Source organism: Sander lucioperca, chromosome 3 (genome assembly GCF_008315115.2).
Source record: "Sander lucioperca isolate FBNREF2018 chromosome 3, SLUC_FBN_1.2, whole genome shotgun sequence".
Taxonomy (NCBI): domain Eukaryota; kingdom Metazoa; phylum Chordata; class Actinopteri; order Perciformes; family Percidae; genus Sander; species Sander lucioperca.
The window spans coordinates 7,212,836-7,235,351 of NC_050175.1; the positions used below are offsets into that span (position 1 = coordinate 7,212,836).

Consider the following 22,516-nt stretch of genomic DNA (forward strand, 5'->3'; position numbering starts at 1 on the left):
TGTATTTTGCAAGAGTTTATCTCTGGATATTTTAAAGTGTATAAAAACTGTCCTGTGTCACTCCTGGAAACCAGCAGGGACATCCGGTTCACCTCCACCGTTGATCCGCCTCATTTTATCATCGACTTTCTCGGTTTTCTCTCTGGCGAACACCAAAGTCTAATTATAGCTCTGCTTCCATACGCTCCTTCCTGTTGTTGCTTTATTGCTTTTTTCAGTTGCCGGGGGTTCAATAAACCGCTTTATCTGTTTGTGACGACGCAGACGCCTCTCGCTCTCACCGCAGCATTTTTTAATTTCCTGACTGGCAATCTGTTCAAAAGAACGAGGAGGGGCAGTTCACAGAAACAACAGACTTGTTGCTTCAGTCTCTGCAGCTTATTGAACGCCTGTGTGTGTGTGTGTGTGTGTGTAAACAGGGCAGCAGATCATTTAACACATTCAGATGTCTCTTTTTTTAATTTTTTTTTTATCCTTTTTTGTTTGTCTGATTATGACGCATTGTGAGTCACGATGCCATGGCACCCGTCATCAGGAAGATCTTTCCCACCACCACACACACATTGTTGTTTTGTTTCGTGATGTCTCTTGATCTTATTTGGGACTTTTAACTGTGTTTTCTCTGCAGGTGAGGTGTTCTGCTTTTGGACAACTAGCTTCTCCTCCGGCACCAGAAACCATAAGTCTAGAGGCTCTTCTTAGACGGCGCAGGTTCGACCTCAGACGTTGATTAGGGCTCAGATTTATCAGTATTCATTTTAGCTCCATTTACTCTGGTAAATATTCCACTGATTGTTCTGATAGTTGCAGTTCCTGGCCGCCATAGTCTACTGTATATCCTCGACGTTCCACTTCCGGGATTGCTCCGGTGCCAGTGTCCAATCTGAGTTTTCTGTTGCACAACTAAAACAACTTTTGAACGTACACACGTTCCACCAAAACAAGTTCCTTCCCGAGTCTATCTTGCAGAGGCGACGTTGCTCCGTACGGTGCTTACCGCCAACCAAGACTATTGTGCTTGTTTTAAAGAAATGCCAATAAACCAGAGCACGTTTTTCACCCATCCCGCAATGCTGTGTGGACTAGCCAGACCCTCCTCCACATCGCTGTCTGGCAATGCGAGAATATAGCCGCCATGCAACTAAACACTCTGGGCCCTATTTTAACGATCTAAGCGCACAGTGTGAAGCACCTGGCGCAGGTACGTTTAGGGCGTGTCCAAATCCACTTTTGCTACCTAGACCAACATCAGACCAAGGCTCTTGTTTTGGTGCACCAGGAGCAGAATACGAAATAATGTTTAGTCCTCGTCCTTAGGCAAGCCTGCGGCTCACGTGTGGGTCAGTTGTGGTGTTCATATCTAGTAGGTCTTGATTAGTGTGTGCAGCACACTTTAACATTTAAAATGCTTTAAATTATGATATAAACCAGTAAATAATGCACATTTAGCCTGGTTCTTCAAATGTAATTAGATGTCATTAAATACAGTATACAGCCATGTTAACTGTCCTGTAAAGCTGCAGGCACAGTGGTGCATGTAACTACATGCAGTTAGCAGTGGATACTAATGGAATATAGCAGCACTTTCTACCAAAAAGCCAATAAAGGCTTCCAGACCAAAAAGCTACACAATCGGACATGTTCCATAGGAACTGGCTGCTGTTTGCTGCTGAGCAGGTAGTGTACTAAAACATTATTATATTAAGGAGGAATTATACTCCCTCTCATTACAGCTTTTTACACCCTCAGTTAAAGTTGCATCTCACACACACACACACACACACACACACACACACACACACACACACACACACACACACACACACACACACACACACACACACACACACACACACACACACACACACACACACACACACACACACACACACACTGAAGGAAAATAACATTAAGTCAACCTTAACTAAATAAAGGGCAGCTGGCGAAGACTGCCGGTTTGGACGCCCTGGGTGACAGAAAGACGAGGCAGTTATCAGGTAATGACAGTCTTACTCATCATCAGCTCTACATTCAATAGTGAAGCCTTGTGTGTGTGTGTGTGTGTGTGTGTGTGTGTGTGAATGAGTACCACACACACAAATACACAGGCCACATGTTGACACGTTCTGAATGAAACAGGAAACGGTGGAGTGAATGACTAAATAAACAAGGTTATTCATTTATTGTTCAGGCAGCCAGAAGTGTGTGTGTGTGTGTGCGTGTCAGTCATCGACACACACACACACACACACACACACACACACACACACTTTCTATACATAGTCTTAACCCTGGGCTGTATTTATGACTCACCCCTTTACATCCCTGCCTTTAAACACACACAGAAATGTACACAATCTGTTGTTAATTTCCCAGTTTTTCATATATTATATTATATTTTCATAATATTCTGTGTTCATGCTGTTTTCAGATCTGCGGAGTCTCAGGAAATTAAAAAATATATTGACTAAATCTGAAGACTCCCTAGTGCTCTGTGCTGCCTTAAGTTGAGGCTACAAAGGGCTTTTTGTGTATTTGTTGCTAGACAACCACACAATCAGCTGATGATTAGCTGTCAGTCTTTCAAAACAGGTGTTGGGTGCAGCAGCTTGCAGAGTCTTATTTCATATAAAAATGTACACACTGAGTTAGTCGCTGCTATGATCCATTGGTAACTACCACGTCATGCTAGCTTGTCAGCAAGGGGGCTAAATAACGCTCCAAAATAAGGCAAAATTTTGGCAAAGGAAAAATTGACATGGCCATTTGAGGGATGTTTGGCTTTATACTGCCTCTGCACTAAAGAAAGTACTTGTACAAAGGTTTCTGGTCACTCAATCCCTGACTGTAGACTAGACTGTATTGTGTTCATGTTAAATAAAAAGTACATTAATTTCCATTTTTTATGTAAACATTAATAGTTGTAATAACGCACCAGGTTAGGGGGTTCCTGGTACAATATACAGCATTAGTTTTCTGAGAAAACGTATTCGTATCCAAACTAAATTGGTAACTGAAATATTCCTAATTGAATCGATACTGAAATCGAATTGATATTGAATCGAATAGATATGAAATCAAAATTAAAACAAATTGGAAATTGAATTGAAATTGGAAAATCAGTGGCGATACCCAGCCCTAGTTTCAAGTTTCAATTAAAAACTTATACCGTTGCATGCCTAGTCCATGAGGTGCTCATAAACCAGTCAACAAAAAAAGTCACCCAAGATATTACAATTCATTTTGAGGGGAAACATGAATATATGCATGAGGTTTCATGGCAATTATTTTTTATGCTCTGGGCCATTGCCTGGAAAACTGTTGGCCATATTTATGCACATGAGCACAGTAGCATTAGCATTGAGAGTATGGTCATATCAGGCTGCCAGGGTTCATGCAGTCACATAAATTGTATTACATTGTCCAAAATCAAACATTAGCCTTTGATGGGATATTGGTTCAATCCTCAGAATAAACAATAAAAAACTGCACTGAAAGATACAATATATGACTTTAGGAGAGAAGTCAACTACAAGTCCCAGAGAGCATTGCAGTAAGACACATCCAATCACAGGGCTAAAAGCTGGGTGAAGTTTAGAGGGTTTTTCGGGAGGGGGGCTTAAAGAGACAGGAGCTAAAACGGAGTGTTTCAGACAGAAGGAGAATACAGGTATATTCAGACGGACAGTATGAGAAAAATAAAGTGTTTTTTGAACTTAAAGCATGTAAACATTTTTTAGTAGAAACCAAAAATACAAGTAGGAAACTGAAAATGGTCATAATATGGGCCCTTTAAAGAGATAGTTCAGAGGTACTGATTTTCCCAGAGTCAGAAACTAACAAATGTCTTAGGACAGACCTTTTTCTATGTATTTAGTGTAGTATGAAGTTATGTCTAACAGCAATATTATGCTGCCTTGGCTCAATTGTTAAGTGTCTATGGGATCAAATAACATAATCATGATCCCATAGACATTCAGGGATTGAGCGAAACTAAGCAAGTAAACTAAAGGGGGAGGCCTTTTTGTCTGAGGTAAGGCCCACAATCTCAGACTTTGAAAACCATTGCTCTCTAGAGGATGTGCTAAAAGGCTAATATGCAATAATATTATTTCAATAAGAATTAAAAAATAAGGATTAGAAAAGAATATATATATAAGGGCTGTCAAAATAACGCGTTAATTTCGATTAATTAATCTGAGAAAAAATTAATCTGATTAATCTATTCCATATTGACGTTTGAACCGTTCTAGCCACCATTGGACTGTAAAATGAAGGAGGGAGACGAGAATGTGCTGCCTGGATCATTGCTTGGAACATTTACTTGTAAAAATCTTCTTCCTGCCAACCCTGGCTACCGAAATCTAGTGCCACTGATATGTCTGCTCTTCTCTCTGATGCTCTGAAACAACAAACACCGCTGCACGTGACGCTAGTTAACACTATACTCAACAGCAGCTAACGTTAGCCTACCGCTAGCTAGTTAACACTATACTCAACAGCAGCTAACGTTAGCCTACCGCTAGCTAGTTAACACTACACTCAACAGCAGCTAACGTTAGCCTACCGCTAGCTAGTTAACACTATACTCAACAGCAGCTAACGTTAGCCTACCGCTAGCTAGTTAACACTACACTCAACAGCAGCTAACGTTAGCCTACCACTAGCTAGTAGCTGGATTAAACACGGTTAAAATGCTGACAGCTAACGCTAAACGGTGTAAAGTTTGACTGTGTTTTACTGTAGAGGATTCAACACCGGGATGTAACAATCTGCAGCTAACGTCGGAAAAACAACACAGACGGTGCGTTCAATGAAACTGGTAAACTACAGCCTCGTGGTGCATTTGAAGTTATTGTAAATGTCTTTTTCCCATCTGGTGGTTGTTTTTGTCGTTCAACGGCAATTTACTAGTGAAATAAGTTATTGTTATTGTTATACATTATTATTAAATCATTTAATTTTGACCATATGGCCTTAGCAATAAACAAGTCGTTCTTTAATGTCACCAACTGTTGTTCAGGCACTGTTAATTATGTATGCGATTAATTTCGATTAATTAATCACAGAGTATGTAATTAATTAGATTAAATTTTTTAATCGATTGACAGCCCTAATATATATATTTTATATATTTTTATATATTGTTTTTCTTTTCTTTTTAAGAAAGACAAATTGTTATATATACATATATATATACATATATATATATATATAAAAATTGCATATATATATATATATAAAAATATATATATATATATAAGAAAAATGTATATATATATATAGCAATTTTTCTTTGTTTTCATTAGTCATGTTTCCATCTAATTGTCAAGCGAATTTTAAGCGAACTTTAAAAATGTCGCAAAAAAAAACAAAAAAAAGGAAATGCGAATTAGTAGCGTTTCCATCAACTGGTTTAGAGCGAATAAACTACACTACGCAAAGCGCAGTTTCGTCACAAGTTGACGTTACGCATGGTTGTAGATTGCAAACCAGCTTGCTAAATCAAAGAGTTTAGAAGCTAAGTTCTTTGGCTAAATGGAGAGAGGTAGCATTGTACAAGTTGGCCACCTGTGCAGAATACAGGATTGCGGCAGAGACATTTGGTGTCAGCAAGACAACCGTTCACCGCTGTGTATACGCGGTGTGCAGGGCCATACGATTCAAGCTGTTGAACCAATTTGTCAATTTACCCGACGTGGCTGAGGCACAGGCTATAGCGCACTGCAACTCCACCACGCACCTTATGCCACAAGTGTAAGGCGCACTGGATGGGACCCGTATCCCGATCCTTCCCCTATCCGATGGATACCGGGACTATAGTCATGTGACTTACATGTTAGCTACGTCACAACTTATTCGGCAAAGCTGTTTCCATCTCGCATTTTGCGCATTAACTCTTTTTTGAAAAAGGCAAAAACCACCTCAAGCGAGCGGCAACATTTTTTTTTTCAGAATTTTTCCGTTTCCATCAATATTTTCTAATGCGATATTTCAAAATGCGCATACAAATATGTTGCTGGAAACATGACAAATTAAGGTAAATTGAATATATATGTCAACTTGCATTCTGTGGGACTATAATGAGCATTTTTCACTATTTTATGTTTTACAGACTAAACCATTAATAGAAAAACAGACATATTGATATCCCTAATACATACAATTATTTGTATTAATTAAAAGCAAAAACGTGTGCACTAAACCGAGGAACATTTTAATCTGTAATCCTGTAACATCACAAGATCAGAATTCCTGTTTAATCTCTGCATTACTTTTCCTCTTTACAGTTGTGTTGGTCAGGAGCTCGACAACAAGAGGATTTTAGGCTCATGTTGTGGTGCAAGCTGAACACATGACAAACACACACACACACACACACACACACACACACACACACACACACACACACACACACACACACACACACACACACACACACACACACACACACACACACACACACACACACACGTGAACACACACTGATAAAACAGTGACGCCCACTAAGAAATGCGTTAACTCTCCACAAACATCCAGCAATGTGTGTTTTTGTGTTCTTTGCTTTCAAAAGATCAAAGGGGAGTCTCCTGCATCAGCCAATCGACAAACAGACAGAGTAACCGCTACTGCCTGCAGAACAAACACACACGTACATCATCAATATCTTCACCGCTGTCCATCTTTGGAGGTTCAGAGGTGAGAAGAAGGGGAGAGTGGTCAGGTCGTACCTGTTTGAAATCATGAATCACCATAACCTTTTTTCACTGGGTGTTCTTCACTTTTATCCACTGCATTCCTTCCTTTAACATTACAGCTTTACATTGCACAAAACAACCCCCACAACTGAACAAACTGCCTCCAGATGGAATTCTGCAGGAGGCTGAGACGGAGAAGAGGGGGGGCGGATCCCTGACTCCAGCCACTCCAACGAGCCGTAGCGTGGAGAAGCTGGCACATGTGGACTGACAATGAGTTTTAAAACCCTCCAGACCTGCACGTGACTCAGCAAAAACCTTTTTTTTTTTTTACGGATGTGACTCTCTGGAGCAGCAGGCTGGCTGGTTTGGCTGGATCAAACGTGAGCCAGAGGAACAACAAGAAGGAAGCTTTGACGAGTTGAAGGGCAGGTTTTTATCAACTGTAACACACCTCTGATTGGGCATTTTAATTTCCTTGACTTTCAACAAGATGGTATGCAGGAAAAGCCTGTTTCAGAGAGCTGAATTTAGCTGCTTAAGATAAAATGTGAACCTCAACATCGTTATAAACTGTTCAAACACACATTTTAATTTCAAGTCTGAATCTGTTTGGCAGAATTGAAAAGAAATGTGAATAAAATGATGCACAAGGCCACAGCTGCAACTAATGAGTATTCCTTCATGGATTCATCTGGATATTTTTCCTTCAATTAATCATTTAGTCTATAAAATGTCAGAAAATAGAATGCTTCCTTAAGCCCAAAGCGATGACTTTAAATTGCTTATTTTGTCCGACTAACAGCCCAAAACCCAAAGATATTCAGTTTACAATCATATAAAAAAAACAGCAAATCCTCACACTGGAGAAACATTTTTATCTTAATGACTTAAACGATTAATCGATTATTCAAATAGTTGCAGATTCATTTCTGCAGTCAATAATCGATTAATTGTTTCAGCTCTACACGAGATGACCGACATAAACAGGAGCCATTAAAGATGGGATATTTTGGGTTTGAACATTTCATTTTATTATTAACATCTCCCAGCTTCAGCAGAGACACAATATGTTCTAGTTTGTGGGGACTGGAGGCTGGTTCAAGTCCCCATAAAAACAGTCTTGAGTAAGACATCGGACCCTGAACAGCCCATGGGTAGCCCCCTCACTCTGGCACCTCTCCAATTAATGCTTGTGTGTGTGTATATAATAGGTCCTGTTTGTGCATGTGTGTGTATTTCGGCATGTGTATGCGTAATGTGTAAAATCAAGTGAAAAAATTTAATTTTCCCTTGGATTCCTAAAATACTTTTTCTCCTATATGTGGCATCACATTTGTCAAACTGTGGAGAAAATGTTCTCTCTACATGATGTAATGTTGCTTAATCAAATTTTAAGATTTAAATTGTTTAGTGTGAATGATTTTGATTTGAAAGGAAATATGTTCAAAATAAAAGATTTAGCATTTATTGTCTGTTTTATTGTTTTTTGGGGGAAGTATAGTTCAGCTTGTGGCTAAGAAGAAAACACTTACCTCTGAAATGCAGTGGTGGGAAGTAACTAACTAGTTTTACTTCCAGGGAATTGTACTTTTAACTCCACTACATTGATTTGACAGATATTAATCTGCAGATTAAAATGTTTAAAAAGCGATCAAGTAAACTACCCAAACACATATGGCACAGTTAAAATTAGCTCCTCTACAAAATAAAATGCTGTACTGTACTTTTACTTTTGATGCTTTATGTACATTTAACTTATTTTACTTAAAATGTTGAATGCAAGACCTCTGCCGGTGAAGGTGTATTTTTACACTGTGTAAACAGGATTTTCATGCTGTAGCTGGTGGAGATGGAGATAATTTATCTACTTTAGGCTATATATGTATATGGGAAGTTTAATGTATATGTTTTGTAGTTGCCTTTGTTTATGTTCTGCTTACTTAACTTGTTCTATTTATTCCATTTTATGTACACTACTGTACAAAGTAGTAAAAGCTTCATCTATCTATCTAGCTATAATAACAGGCCTACATTATTTTATTAACTGATATGTAAAATCTTCAATCTAATTTAAATCTACAATATTTCCCACTGGAAAGTATAAGGGTAGCGTAATAAGAGAAAATACTCAAGAAGAGGTAGCTACTGTACTTCTAGTACAGTATTTGAGTAAATATACTTATATTCCACCACTTCCCTCAGGTCGTTTATAAAGTCTTAATTTCTTATCACCTACATTCACATCAGCCTATAAAAGGGAGTAAAGTGAGTTTCTGAAACACTCTCCTTTACCTGCCACCTGTTGACCGCAGGACAAATCCCAACAGCCTCTGAGCTGCTTTGAGGATTTACAAAAACTCACCGATAATTTTCTCCTGGTAGCCCTTGGTGAAGAACTGCATGGCGGTGGCTGCCCTCCAGGGGGTTTTGAGGAGCCCCTGCCGCTGCGGGTCCTCCCCGAGCCCCCGCAGGATGGTGGTGTAAGCTGCGGCCAGGGACGGCAGGCTCATCTCGTTGTCCTCCACGCTCCTGGTGCGATCCTCCCTCCAGCTCTCCATCACCGGCCGGTGCGAGCCAGACTCCGCGCCCGGAGGCTGGGCAGCTGCGGCGCGCGCGGTGCCGCCGGCTGACCGCTTCACCATCCCGTCAAAGTGTCTGTTCAGCACGGAGCCGCTGTCTTTCTTCTCGTTTGAGCTGTACTGTGTCTGCTTGGAGTGCTCCATCACTACTTCTTTTGTCTTTACCTTGTGTTTCCTGCCTGCTGAGAACTTGTTTGGTCAGTTTCTGCTTCTTTTCGATGGCTCACTTGTGTTTTTAGTTAAAGTGCACGCTTCTCCCGCAGCCTTGGCATCAGGCTTTATAACAGCAGGGTAATCCAGGGAGAGCTCCTATTGGCTGTCCGGCTCCAGAGGGCGGGGCCTACATCCCTTTCAGCAGTGGTGGAGGACGGTTATTGTAAAGTTAGGAGAGTTTATTTAAGATTTTGGGAAGTTAGGATGCTTTTCTTAAGTTAGAACATTGACTTAGAAACAATATGTAATGGCTTTTTGCTAAATCAGGTAATAACCCTAATTACTGTTACCAGTTAAGACTGCCCCAGGCTTTCTGGAGCTTGACCAATACTAGACACTAAAAGTAAGGCTGATTTGTATGTAATATTTTCCATAGGAACCAATTGGAGCTAAAAGCTGGAGCAGACACAGAGCAGGAAGTCAATAATAGTTAATAAGTATTCAGATACGGACTTTGTTGGTTTTGGTCTTTTCATCGGATTTGTTGACATTTTCACTGCTTGTGAATGAAGTTGATGCAACAAAAAGGAAATCAAAGACAGAAATGTGAACTAACAAACATTTACATTTATTCAATTGTTAAAATACAGTTAAGTCTTTTTTTTAGAAATGTTATAAATGAAAAATCAAAGCAAAGGATGCTCCATAATTGATGAACACCCATCTGATCCATCACTAACTCTGAAGGCATTTTAAGAGCTTTAAAATGTTCTGATTAAGTGCCTCAAAGAACAGAGAACGTATTCATCAACACAGCAAACAGACTTTACAGTTGTCACACATAAATCTGAACAAAAAAAAAAATACATAAAAATATTTAGTTTTTGTTAAAAGCAAATGCCGAAAGCTTTGAGGAGGGATCCAAAGATTTCTTCTTCTTGGAACTATTTTCATCTGCTTCCACCTGTCCATTGTCATTTTCCGCACCTCCTCCGGCTCTCTTCCTCTTCTTCAGATCGGCTGCGTCTCCAGTTTGGCCTTTTGCTCTTTCTGTCCACGACTGAACCAAACGAGAAAAGAAGAGGACATGAAATGCACGTTAATTACCTAACAACAAAACGGTGTGTGTACACACACACACACACACACACACACACACACACACACACACACACACACTTCGAAATTGCATCCTGTCATGTATAATCACTACTGACAGGCTGCTGCCTCTTTTCCCTCCTCATGCTTTTATTTTTTCCCCCCCTCTTTCTCTCTAAGCCGAGACAAAAGGAAGCCCTTTCCTGGACGTAATGGAGCTGGGCTGAATCATCAGGCCTGGTGTGTGGACTGGCAGCAGCACAGGCCACACACACACAAACACACACTCTTCACCTCCAGCGCGCGATGAAGCACTGCCCATTAACCCCATACATATTCAACCAAGCAAACGCACACAAACACCACCATTACAGAGCTGGTAGATGCTACAAGCTGTGACGTCTCGCTTTTCAATTGCCGTTTTATTGTATTTGGACAGAATAATGCAATTAGGACACACAGAAACACACAGACAGACACACAGACTCATACAAGGTTTCAGGCCCCTCAGCGTCATTTTCCAGTTTATTAAATAACCAAACTGAAAAGCTGTTACCGAGTTTCATCTGAATGATAAAAATAGTGTTGGCGTGTTGCTACAGGTATCAGTGAGAAGATGGAAATCCCACCAGGGAGTCCAGTTTGAAGGATCAGATGCCGATGAGGTGATTGACAGAAAACCAGTCAACATTTTTGATAACTGATTAATAGTTTGGGTCATTTATTAAAAGGAAAATCCTTAGGTTCTGGCTCCTCAAATGTGAGGATTTGCTGTTTTATTTTTAATTTCTGACCACTAGTAGGTGCTATGGAGCGATGTTTTATCTGTACTTTTGCACTAACAGCTGACTTTTTCACAGGAATCCTATGGGATTCCCGCGGGATGGGGGTCAATTTTACTATTCATCACGTGACTGAGACGCTGCAGCCTTTGATAAGAAATAACCCAAAGAAAACTGAAGGAGGAATAAGTGCCCATGAATATTTATACCACATTGGGTTTCTGCATTTACGGACATGTAAGTCTATATCCTTGACGTTCCTCTTCATCGATTGCTCCATTCTGACGGAAATTCCGCCGGATTTCACTCATTTAGGCCAGATATCCTTTGCCTTGGGCTTCCTTTATGTTGGCGGACTATAGTTAACTGCTCCTCAGATCTCTGCAGGGTAAATCCAGACAGCTAGCTAGACTATCTGTCCAATCTGAGTTTTCTGTTGCACGACTAAAACAACTTTTGAATGTACATGTTCCATCAAAACAAGTTCCTTCCCGAGGCTATTTTGCAGAGGCAACGTGGCTCCATTCGGTGCTTAGCGCCGCCTTAGACGATTGTGATTGGTTAAAAGAAATGCCAATAAACCAGAGCATGTTATTCTCCCATCCCGGAATGCTGTGTGGACTAGCCAGACCCTCCTCCGCAGCGCGATGGAGGAAGGTCTGGCAAAGTGAGACTACGGACATGTTGATGAAAGTTATTTTTGTGCTGCCCTCACGGACACAGGCAAAACACAAAATCACGCCTGCCAAAAGTGAAAATTGGGCTTCAGAAGTTAAAACAAGTCTCAATGGTAACTGCGTATTTGCAAATATACATTGCAAATGTAATGAACAATACTTAACCTCCAAAAGGACCAAAAATCCTTTATAACAAAACGAGCCCCAAGAAATGTCTTCTAGGTTAAAAAATAAAATGTTTTTCTTTGAGTCTGAGGTTCATATTTCCCCAAACTACATTTTTGTTGTGTTCACTTCGCAGAGGACTTGAATGTTTCTAAGGTTCTGATGCAAAAACTGAATATGAATCTGAATTCAAACTGAAGTGATGAAAACGGATATTTAAAAGAACACAAATGTAAATCAGGCTGGAATTGTCCTTTAAAATACACTTATACAAAAATACACTTATTTCTCCTGAGATTGACCAACCCCACTGTCTCACACAGTATTATCATAAGATCAATGCATTGTGCCCTCGCTGCCAAAACACACTCGACAGGGTTCCCAGGCAACAGGCGTCCCTCCCCTCCCCCTCCTCTGGTTCACATCCACTTCTTTTCTTTCTCTCTCTTCTGTCGAGTGTCATCCAGCTCTCTGCTGAGAGTCTTGATGTATGCAGGGTCAGGACCGGGCTAATATACAAACGCACACATTGATGTCTATTAGCACTCGTGTGAATTAAAGGGTGAGGTGTGTCATTACCTACCGACACAAATCGCTTTAATTTATTCACTTATGAAATGACCGCAGCTGATAGTGAAAAACTTTCAAAGCTATGTGATACTACAGAGCTCTGCAGCACCTCCTACTATCAGACAGATAAAAATAGTTCCCTTTTTAATTTTATTTATTTATTTATTTTTTTACACACAGGGGTCTCTAAAGGCTAACTTCCGTATTTTTCAACCTGGACTTTTCCCATGTTTTTTTGTCTAAGTGACTGATGGGAACAACAAATTTTAAAATTGGTCCAGTATTAAAGAAGAAATCCGGCGCAAAATGAACCTAGGAGTTAATAACACATGATTACCCAGTCGACCGTTCTCTGGGATATGTTTTCATGCAAATCGATTGTGACCAGTTTAGCGCCAACCGCTAACTAGCTTATAAAGCTAGTGGTCGGGGCACGGGTAAAGTAAAAAGAAATCGCTACTTCTATACCACTAACAAGGCTCAAAATAGCACCACACTTCAACGGTAGCATAATGAGGGTCCCTACATGTAAACCGAAGCATTGAGAACTTTGTAAGTGTACAGACAGTTTGTTAAAAAGATAGTTTACAAAGACAGTATACAGGCAGGCGCCATCTTGGGAAAACAGTCACCATCAGATGAAAGACGAACACGTGTAACCAGTAACATAGCTCAAGCACGGCGTTCGTGGGGGACCCTCATTATGCTACCGTGGAAGTGTGGTGCTATTTTGAGCCTTGTTAGTGCTATAGAAATAGCGACTTCTTTTTACTTTACCCTCGTGCCCCGACGACTAGCTTTATAAGCTAGTTAGCGGTTTGCGCTAAACTGGTCACATTCGATTAGCATGAAAACATATCCCAGAGAACGGTCAACTCGGTACACATGTGTTATTAACTCCTAGGTTCATTTTGTGAATTTCTCCTTTAAGCAAGACCGCTGCAGTCGGCAGAGGTGAGACAAGCTACAATTGCGCAACTTCAATTTAGGTCCACAAAAAAAGGTTGTTTTATGCTCAGATTATTGTTCTAAGCGTCTGACAACATCCCTATAGACATAGACCTTTTTTAAGATCCTTTTTGTTTATCATGAAACATCCCCAGTGTCGCCGTCGTCCAACCCACTAGACTCTATTGAAATAAACAATCAATTTGTCATCGTAAAACACATTTCATTCAAAGTCGACATAAACAAAAATAAAACTATCAAAAGCCATCTTGGTTCGTCTTTCCACTGTTCCAACAATCACCGCTCTGGTTTTACAGTCCAGTCCAGATTTCATTTGGGAACATTATTTGAAGTTAGATAAAAGGTAAAAAATTGCAATATATCGCAGAATACCGCAATATTTAAAATCGCAATAATATTGTATCTACCCTTAAGTATCGTGATAATATTGTATCGTGGGGCCTCTGGTGATTGCCACCCCTAGTAGATTCCAGATGATTTTGCTCAAATTTAGTAATTTTTCAGGACTTTTTGAGCTCAATTACAAGTTTCCCAGGACGCCATATGACCCAAACCCTCCTCTCTGAACCCCTTAGTGTTTCTTACCAGTCGCTCCTCTGCTGACAGCGTCCTGAAGCGCCCCATTGCCTCTTTGATGATGTCAGTCTCCTCCAGGTCTGGCTGGTCAGCTGTGATACTCTTCCTGTTCTCCTCAAGCCAGAACTGGAAGCCCGTCTTCGGCCTGAACAGTCAACAACAAAACCAAGTCAATCCACCTTGTGGCTTCCAATAAAATAACTTCAAAAAAAGGTTTGATAATCGATCTTATACCTGTTATTTTCGGTGTTGTCTGCAGGAGAAGCTGGAGGCGGGACCTCTGGTTGTTTCTGCTGATCTGCAGCCGGCTGTGTGTTCTCCGGAGTCTTCTTACTGGCCGCCTTCGTGCCATTCATCTGCAGCAGAGTGGACTGAGTCTGAAGAGGAAAGAGGGAAATTATAAGCATAGATGAGTAAATATCTCATGTTTTACACGAGTCTGACAACACAGATGCATAATATGCATGGTGCCATCTACAGTGTTCAATAGTTTTAAAATTTAAATACAGACACCTTTGATAACCGTTATCATCTTGAGGTCACCACATTGCATAACTTTTCCTCTGTTGCTATGTTGTAAGTATTTTTTTTAAGTTTAGGGTAGTTAAAGTGCTCATATTATGCTAATTTTCAGGTTCATAATTGTATTTAGAGGTTATATCAGAATAGGTTTACATGGTTTAATTTTCAAAAAACTGGGAGTCACACATGCTCAGTACCTAGGTAAGGACTACTAGCCAGTCAGAAGCAGAGTATGAGGGCGTGCCATGCTAGCAGCTAGGCGAGCATTATAACATGTTACAAAGTGACCACGTTTGTCTCTGAAGTAAAGGCTGGACTACAATAGAGCTGTTTGGAGCAGTTTGTGAACAGTGTTTTCTGTTGGAGATGGTAAGTCCCTTTGGGGTGGACTTTGGGCTTTTTCACTTTGTAAACCTATAACATGCACAAAAAAGATACATAACACAATAAAGGAAAGGGAAAAAGCCGAAAAGCATAATATGAGCTCTTTAAGTAATGGAAAAATAAATAATAGAAAGCAATAAGATTAAAAACATGTTGGAAAGTGAGATGGTGATACCTTTGTTTTGGGCCTGGGGGCAAGCGGTTTGAGGACGGGGCCTTTGCTTGGTATCCCTGCAGATCTGCTGAGCGGAGACGACTTCCTGCTGGACGTCATGTTGTCCAGGATGTTTGTCACTCGAGGCAGACCTGATGAAGACGAGGGCTTCCCCGAGCCGAGGACCTGCACATATCCCATCAAAACATTCCTCAGACTTTCTTCACCTCACACTCTTTCTGCATATTCACTTATATATTTGATATTTGTGTGAATCTATTCACTCATATTCACACACAACCATTAGAGAAATCAAACATGCTGCCATCATCAAGTATTTTTAGTTCTTACCTTGAAAGGATTCGCACGTCCTACTTTGCCAACTGAAAAAGAGAAAGAAAAAAAAGACATAAGATGCAAATTCCAATTAAAAGATATCTGAGACTACTATTTCGCCAGGAGGAGGACGGACGGCAGCTCCAGAGACCTTCAGTTAGAATCTATCTATCTATCTATCTATCTATCTATCTATCTATCTATCTATCTATCTATCTATCTATCTATCTATCTGCAAGCTGGATCTCTGATGATGGGATGGGTGGTGTCCACATTCATAATTTGAACAGTAGATCGCAAAGATAGACTACAATTCTAGGGTTAACATTTAAATACATGGATTGTTGGAAGACTTTACTCACTTGGTGTCAGAGATGGCGTCACAGAAGAAACTGCTTCTTTAGCAAAGGGATTCACACCTGCAGTATGAGACGCATGCATTACACACTGGTATCAGTGACACCCTGTGCTGACAACGTACTAGGGCTGTCCTCGACTAAAGAAATTCTTAGTCGACTAACACTTTTCGATTTTGTCGATTAATCGATTAGTTGATGTAATCGACAGAGCTGTGCTCTTTGAGAGGTGATTAAGACTAGAAAAGCACAATATAAATGTAGTTAATTAACCATCTGTAAAACTGAGTTTCTCCACAATTAATCCTGCAAAAGCACCACTTTAAATCTTGTGCTTACCAGAAATGTGCTCATAAGTTTCTTGGAAATGAGTAATTAAGCATGAATAAGCATAAAAGATGACTCATCAACTAAAGACATCTTAGACGACTAAGACCAAAACGACCGATTAGTCGACTAATCGACTAAGAGGTGGCAGCCCTACAATGTACATGCGCAAAGAGAGTTGAAGAAAAGAGATGGAACTGACGTTTTGTAGTTTCAGCTGCCTCCTCTGTCTCCATCTCCTGTCCATCCTCCTCTTCCTCCCTGAGCTCTTCTGCTTGCTCCTCTTCCTCCTCCCGATCACGTCTGTTGCTGCGACGTTCTCCCGTGACCTCACTCTGGCCGTACCTGTCCAAATAATAAACTTGTGAATTACACTCTTCCCTTCTACTGGAGCACAGTAGCTTTAACAGAGTAAGAGCCCTTGCCACTGCGTGCATGGCATGAGCGTGTCAGCTGCGTGGCTTGTCCGTTTTTATTTCGGCTCCAATGTTAACAGGTTAGATGGTTATGGTATTCTTCGATAGCCTGGGTAACTTTAACCGTTGTCCATGTGAAATCTCAAAGACAGCCTGATGCTTTGTCTATAGACTATTTGTGGGTGGCTGTTTGCTGTTTGACATATCAATTCCTGTCGATAAAGTATAATAGGGTAAATCCTGTATAGTGCATACACTTGTAGCTGTTATGTATCTTTGTAAGTCGCAAGCGCATGCCCCCCCCCCCCCCCCCAAAGGTACGGTATAGTTCGAACACTGAACGGTTGCATAATGAGGGTCCCTACATGTAAACCGAAGCATTGAGAACATTGTAAGTGTACAGACAGTTTATTAAAAATATAGATTATAAAAACAGTAGCGTTAATGTTTACATGCGGCCGCCATCTTGGATAACAGTCATGAGCAGTCGAATCACGAACACTGTGTTTGAGCTATGTTACTGGTTACTGGTTGCACGGCGTTAGTCGTTCGACTGCTCATGACTGTTATCCAAGATGGCGGCCGCATGTAAACATCAACGCTACTGTCTTTATAATCTATCTTTTTAATAAACTGTCTGTATACTTACAAAGTTCTCAATGCTTCGGTTTACATGTAGGGATCCTCATTATTCTACCGTTGAAGTGTGGTGCCATTTTGAGAATGTTAGTGGTGTAGAAATAGCGATTTACCCTGTGCCCCAAAAGCTAGCGTTAGCAGCTAAACACCGGTTTGCGGTAGCTAGTTTCAAGTTACAGACACATTCGATTAGCATGAAAACAGATCCCAGAGACTCGGTACACATATGATATTAACCCCTAGGTTCATTTTGCGCTAGAATTGTCCTTTAATCTAAAAAGCAACTTGATCCAAATACGGGAGGTCCTGGTTTAAAACTATTAACTTGATCTTCTTGAAATATTGATATATTATAGATGAAAGATTAACTGGAAGAATGCCACTAGGGCTGCAACTAACGATTATTTTCAGTCGATTAATCTGTTGATTATTTTCTCGAGTAATCGATTAGTTGTTTGATCTATAAAAATGTCAAAACATGGTGAAAAATGTGGATCAGTGTTTCCCAAAGCCTAAGATGACGTCCTCAAATGTCTTGTTTTGTCCAAAACTCAAAGATATTCAGTTTACTGTCACAGAGGAGAAAGGAAACTAGAAGATATTCACATTTAACAAGCTGGAATCAGAGAAATCTTATTTTTTTTAAATAAAAAAATGACTAAAACGATTAATCGATTATCAAAATAGTTGGCGATTAATTTAATAGTTGACAACTAATCGATTAATCGATTCATCGTTGCACCTCTAAATGCCACTATAGAACCAACTCTCTGTTGTACAGCGTTGTTGCAGAGCGGAGGTTCTTCCCTCACAAACAACATTTGGCTGAGGACCAGAACCTCGTACGAGTTTCTCGCAGTGAAACAGAGTCAAGTCTTGCAACCACAGGCGAGTGTGGTGTCAAAGCTGAATGGCTGCACTAATTCACTACAACCGTCAAAAAAGGGATAAATGCATTTTGGCATTACCCAGAGGTCCGTCTGACGCCGGAGTATTCTGGCTCCTCTTCCTGTTCCTCTGGCTCTTCTTCCTGAATCTGGTTGGCCTTCTCCAGGGCGATCTCACTGAGCCGCTGGGCGAGGGCCATGCGTCTGGATCGGGACGCATATCGGATGGCCAGAGTCACCACGTTCTGGGTCATGAGCTCCGCCAGCTCCACGCAGCGAAACTCTCTCTCCAGCTTACAGGACAGCTGGAAGAAAAAAAAAAAACATTGACTCTGAACACAACAGCAGCTACAGAAAACAAGGCGCACTTCTAAATCACTGATCATAATTTAAACTGAGTGTGATTTTTTTGACTCAACTGCAAACATCTTCATGAGCAGCTCCTGCTGCTCCTTCTGGGTTTGACTCTGTCCATCCTCGTCAATCTCGTAGCCGCTGGACGACAGGAAGCTGAAGTGGTTGTGGAAGAGGACTGAACGCCAGAACTGCTCCTGGAGGACGACAGAGCGGGACACAGACTGGTTACTTCCATTTTACAATACAGAGAAGTATTAAACCATTTATTATGTTGGTCTGACAGGACTGGGTTACTTTATGTCATCTAAAAGACAGTTTAATATTACCAATAACTATAACAGAAAACCTGAAAATACTGTGGCACATCTGGATTAGGTTGCACCAGCTAGTCATAAATCCATCACTATGTTTAAACGTAAAGTCATTCCCAAGTTCTATGATGTAGCAAATCAGGTTGCAAGGTTAAAACTAGCAAATGTCTTAGCTCAGGGGTCAGCAACCTTAGTGGCACGCGGTAGCTTGACCAATGGCACAGTAGCAGTAAGTGTGCAAGCAAGTTATTTTGGAAATGTTCTCTCATCCGCATGCCAAATTACCTCTTTCACAGCCATTGGCAGAAGCACAGCCGGTTATAATTATAATAATAATAATAATAATAATAATAATAATAATAATAATAATAAATTTTATTTATGGGCGCCTTTCATAGCACTCAAGGACACCTTACAGTTAAAACAAGCAAGAATACAGTTAAAAAGGAAAATATAATTAAATTAAAACAAACATTTAAAAGATTGAGATAGAAAAAAAATAAAGCAATCTATCCATGATTTTGATGGAGAGTGGAGTCATGTGGGGTAGGCCTTTCAGAAAAGGTGAGTTTTGAGGGAGGTTTTAAAGGTGGGTAGAGACTCTATGGTACGGATGGATAGCGGGAGAGAGTTCCAAAGGCGAGGAGCAGAAAGGCTGAAGGCTCTAAACCCCATTGTAGACAGACGGGCAGAAGGAGTGGAAAGCAGTGAGGAAGACGAGGATCGGAGTGTTCGGGGTGGAGTGTAGGGCTGAAGGAGTTCAGAGAGGTACGGAGGAGCGAGATTATGGTGGGCTTTGAAGGTGAAAAGAAGAATCTTAAAGTCAATACGGTACTGGACAGGGAGCCAGTGCAGTTGTTGAGTGGAGTAACGTGTTCAGTTGCTGGGGTTCTGGTGATAATACGGGCAGCTGAGTTTTGAACCAATTGGAGTTTATGGATGGACTTGTAGGGTAAACCAGAGAGGAGGGAGTTACAATAATCAATAGGGGAAGTGACAAGAGCGTGGATGAGACTAGCAGTATTATTGGGTGTAAGTGATGGACGAAGGCGGTGTATGGCGCGTAAATGAAAGTAAGCAGACCGGGTGAGATTACTGAGGTGTTTTTCAAAAGAAAGTGTGCTATCGAGGATGACACGCTAGTTTGGTTGACTCCTCCCCCCCCATCCGCATTCCGTGATGACCCGCCCTACTCTATCTCTGATTGGCTAGTACTCGTTGCCATCTTCACGGAATGCGGCGCTAAGGGGCAAATTAAAAAAAAATAGCACTGCGGGCTCGGTAAATGGTGGCAGGCTTAATGCTGATATGGCACACTGATTAAAAAGAACATTTTGAAATGGCACTTAATATCAAAAATGGTTGCTGACCCCTGTCTTAGCTAGTAAAGACTTTAGTAATGTGTAAATCTGTCGATAGGAAACTGCCAAACATTACAGTCTTTACATTACAGAGGCACAGAAGATACATCTTTTATAAATGTTAATGAACAAAAAAAAAAATTAAGATATTAGCAGATGTTAGCATCTGTGCAGTTTGATCAAAGCAAGCCTTCTCCGGTGGGTTTACCTCCATCTGTCCTTTCTCTGTGGAGGTCTGACACAGAGGCAGCTTGAAGGGCAGGATGGCCACAGCAGGTCTGGGCAGCGTCGGAGGATACCTGGAGCCTTTACATGGAATACACCTGACAGGAACAACAACAGACTGGATTTAGGGAGAGGGAAACAAACACCAAAACCTAATGATTAACCAGCGAGAACACATCAGGAGTCAGGAAATTAAAAACATCACGCTGGTTGTTTTGTCGATCATATCCTAACTACAGATGATCAGATTTTATGTCATGCTGGCCCTTTTCTTTTAGATTTACACCCAAACTTTCAGGCAGCCACGTACTTCAGTTGGATTCAGTACGGTATTAAAATCAATTTGTAGAGCCTGGAAATTTGCTCGAGAGAAAGGTGAACCATCACAGTGAAAATTTGGCTGGTAGTTTTGTTTGAAGTTATGCTACCATCAAATGATAATCCAGATGTATATAGCGACTACATTCATTCGACTGCTTCCTTGCTGTGGTGTTCAGATTATGAACAGCAGCTTCACGAATGCAAAAAACATTAGCGTGTTGTGTCTTCTGGGTTTGGTTTTCAGAAAACTTTCCCTGATGAGGGCTTTTTTCGGCAGCCAAATCTCAAGAGGTTTCAACTCACTGAAAGTTGGGAATAGGACATTTCAAAAACAGCTGGTATGCTCCTTTCGAAAACAATTTTATGAGTAATTAAAATCATTTCTGAAGATCTTATAAAACCTTGTTTTCTACCATTCAATACGATATTCTAAATGTAATTATTATAACAAGGAACATTATTTTTCAACAAGCCACAAGACCAAAAGCTGTTTTAGTGATGACAAACTTGTCACTTCTTTATTTCTTGTTTTAGTTTCTGTCTTTCAATGAGAGAATTTCTTTCGCGCCTCCCAACTCGACCCAAATATTTTGAAAGAGACGTCAACGTATAACCAACTTCTCAGATGTAGAAAACAACAGAGGTGTGTAGTAAAGAGAGCTCACCTGAGCTGCTGAGGGTTCTCATGTATTCCGACCACCCAGTAGTGGTCGGACTTGCTTTTGCAGGTCTCTCTGGTGTTACACACTGGCGTCCATGTGTTGCCCAGCGAGCGGTTCAGCATCCGGACCACCCCGACCGAATCCACATAGCACGGGGTACCTGAAAAACCACGACGTAACCAGGCGGTCAACTTAAAAATCCAAAGATGAGGGTGTAGTCGCAGAGAAATGCTGCTTCTGCTAATTTTATTTGACAAACAAGGTCAGAGAAATGTTTCCAAGTGAATTGAATCCAGTGCTCAACGCTCTGCTACACCCTGGGTTGGGGTGGCACCTGGATCGGTTTTTGTAGCTGCTGCCGTGTTCCTGCTCGACGCCCTGCACTGCTACAACTATTATTTGTAGTCATAGTTTTATACTCTTTATTGGTACTATAATTGCTACTGTTCATCATACCAACTGCTATATATATATATATATATATATATATATATATATATATGTATGTATATGTTGTAAATTGTAAATTATAGAGTGTGGTCTAGACCTACTCTATCTGTAAAGTGTCTTGGGGTAACTCAGGTTGTGATTTGACACTATAAATAAAATTGAAATAAAAAATATATTTTCTTTACAAAAAGGACAGACTGACCCTCAGCAGTGAATCCGAGCCAGGACAGGTGGGACTGGAGAGACAGCGGGAGGGGTTCCCCGTTGATGAGCTGCCTCTTCTTTCGACCAAACTGCAGCAGCTGAACACCCAGAGCTTGTTCCCCATCAAAACCTGGAGCTGATGGTGTAAAATTAAACAGTGTTAGTGATGCTACAATATAGTCTGCAGTGTCTATATAAATACAGTACATATACCAGGGAGATTAGGCCAATTACTAAAGTGTATTTCTACCTGTGCTGGTCATTTCCCAAAGCATTCCGTAGTGTTTAGTTTTTCAAAAATGTTTTTTTTTTTTTTTTTTTTTGCTTTGGAGGC

The 22,516-nt window shown here is 40.7% G+C and overlaps 2 protein-coding genes and 2 long non-coding RNA genes across 6 annotated transcripts in view; 2 read left to right on the top strand and 2 right to left on the bottom strand.

Annotated features, from left to right (window-relative positions):
- Positions 1-9,553, bottom strand: part of gch1 (GTP cyclohydrolase 1) — a 29,101-nt gene extending 19,548 nt beyond the window's left edge. The window contains exon 1 of the mRNA XM_031323585.2: positions 9,064-9,553. Coding sequence (XP_031179445.1) covers positions 9,064-9,424 — 361 coding nt within the window. The 5' untranslated portion in view covers positions 9,425-9,553. The remainder of the gene's footprint in view (positions 1-9,063) is intronic.
- LOC116067227 lies at positions 1,855-3,759 on the top strand. Its single transcript, XR_004109150.2, has 2 exons — positions 1,855-3,457; positions 3,537-3,759. It is a non-coding gene; the product is annotated as an uncharacterized LOC116067227 (long non-coding RNA).
- Positions 6,417-8,172, top strand: LOC116067226. The gene is made up of 2 exons (XR_004109149.2): positions 6,417-6,699; positions 6,818-8,172. It is a non-coding gene; the product is annotated as an uncharacterized LOC116067226 (long non-coding RNA).
- Positions 9,554-10,090: 537 nt separating the features above from the next.
- The window catches only part of wdhd1 (WD repeat and HMG-box DNA binding protein 1), a 28,075-nt gene continuing 15,649 nt past the window's right edge, over positions 10,091-22,516 (bottom strand). For all 3 annotated transcript variants that reach the window (XM_031323744.2, XM_031323742.2, XM_031323743.2), the window contains exons 15-26: positions 22,181-22,318; positions 21,532-21,688; positions 20,529-20,643; positions 18,711-18,842; positions 18,373-18,596; positions 16,552-16,694; positions 16,029-16,085; positions 15,682-15,713; positions 15,352-15,516; positions 14,505-14,647; positions 14,280-14,415; positions 10,091-10,493 (exon numbers count right to left, since the gene is read on the bottom strand). In XM_031323744.2, coding sequence (XP_031179604.1) covers positions 10,311-10,493; positions 14,280-14,415; positions 14,505-14,647; positions 15,352-15,516; positions 15,682-15,713; positions 16,029-16,085; positions 16,552-16,694; positions 18,373-18,596; positions 18,711-18,842; positions 20,529-20,643; positions 21,532-21,688; positions 22,181-22,318 — 1,625 coding nt within the window. In that variant the 3' untranslated portion in view covers positions 10,091-10,310. The remainder of the gene's footprint in view (positions 10,494-14,279; positions 14,416-14,504; positions 14,648-15,351; positions 15,517-15,681; positions 15,714-16,028; positions 16,086-16,551; positions 16,695-18,372; positions 18,597-18,710; positions 18,843-20,528; positions 20,644-21,531; positions 21,689-22,180; positions 22,319-22,516) is intronic.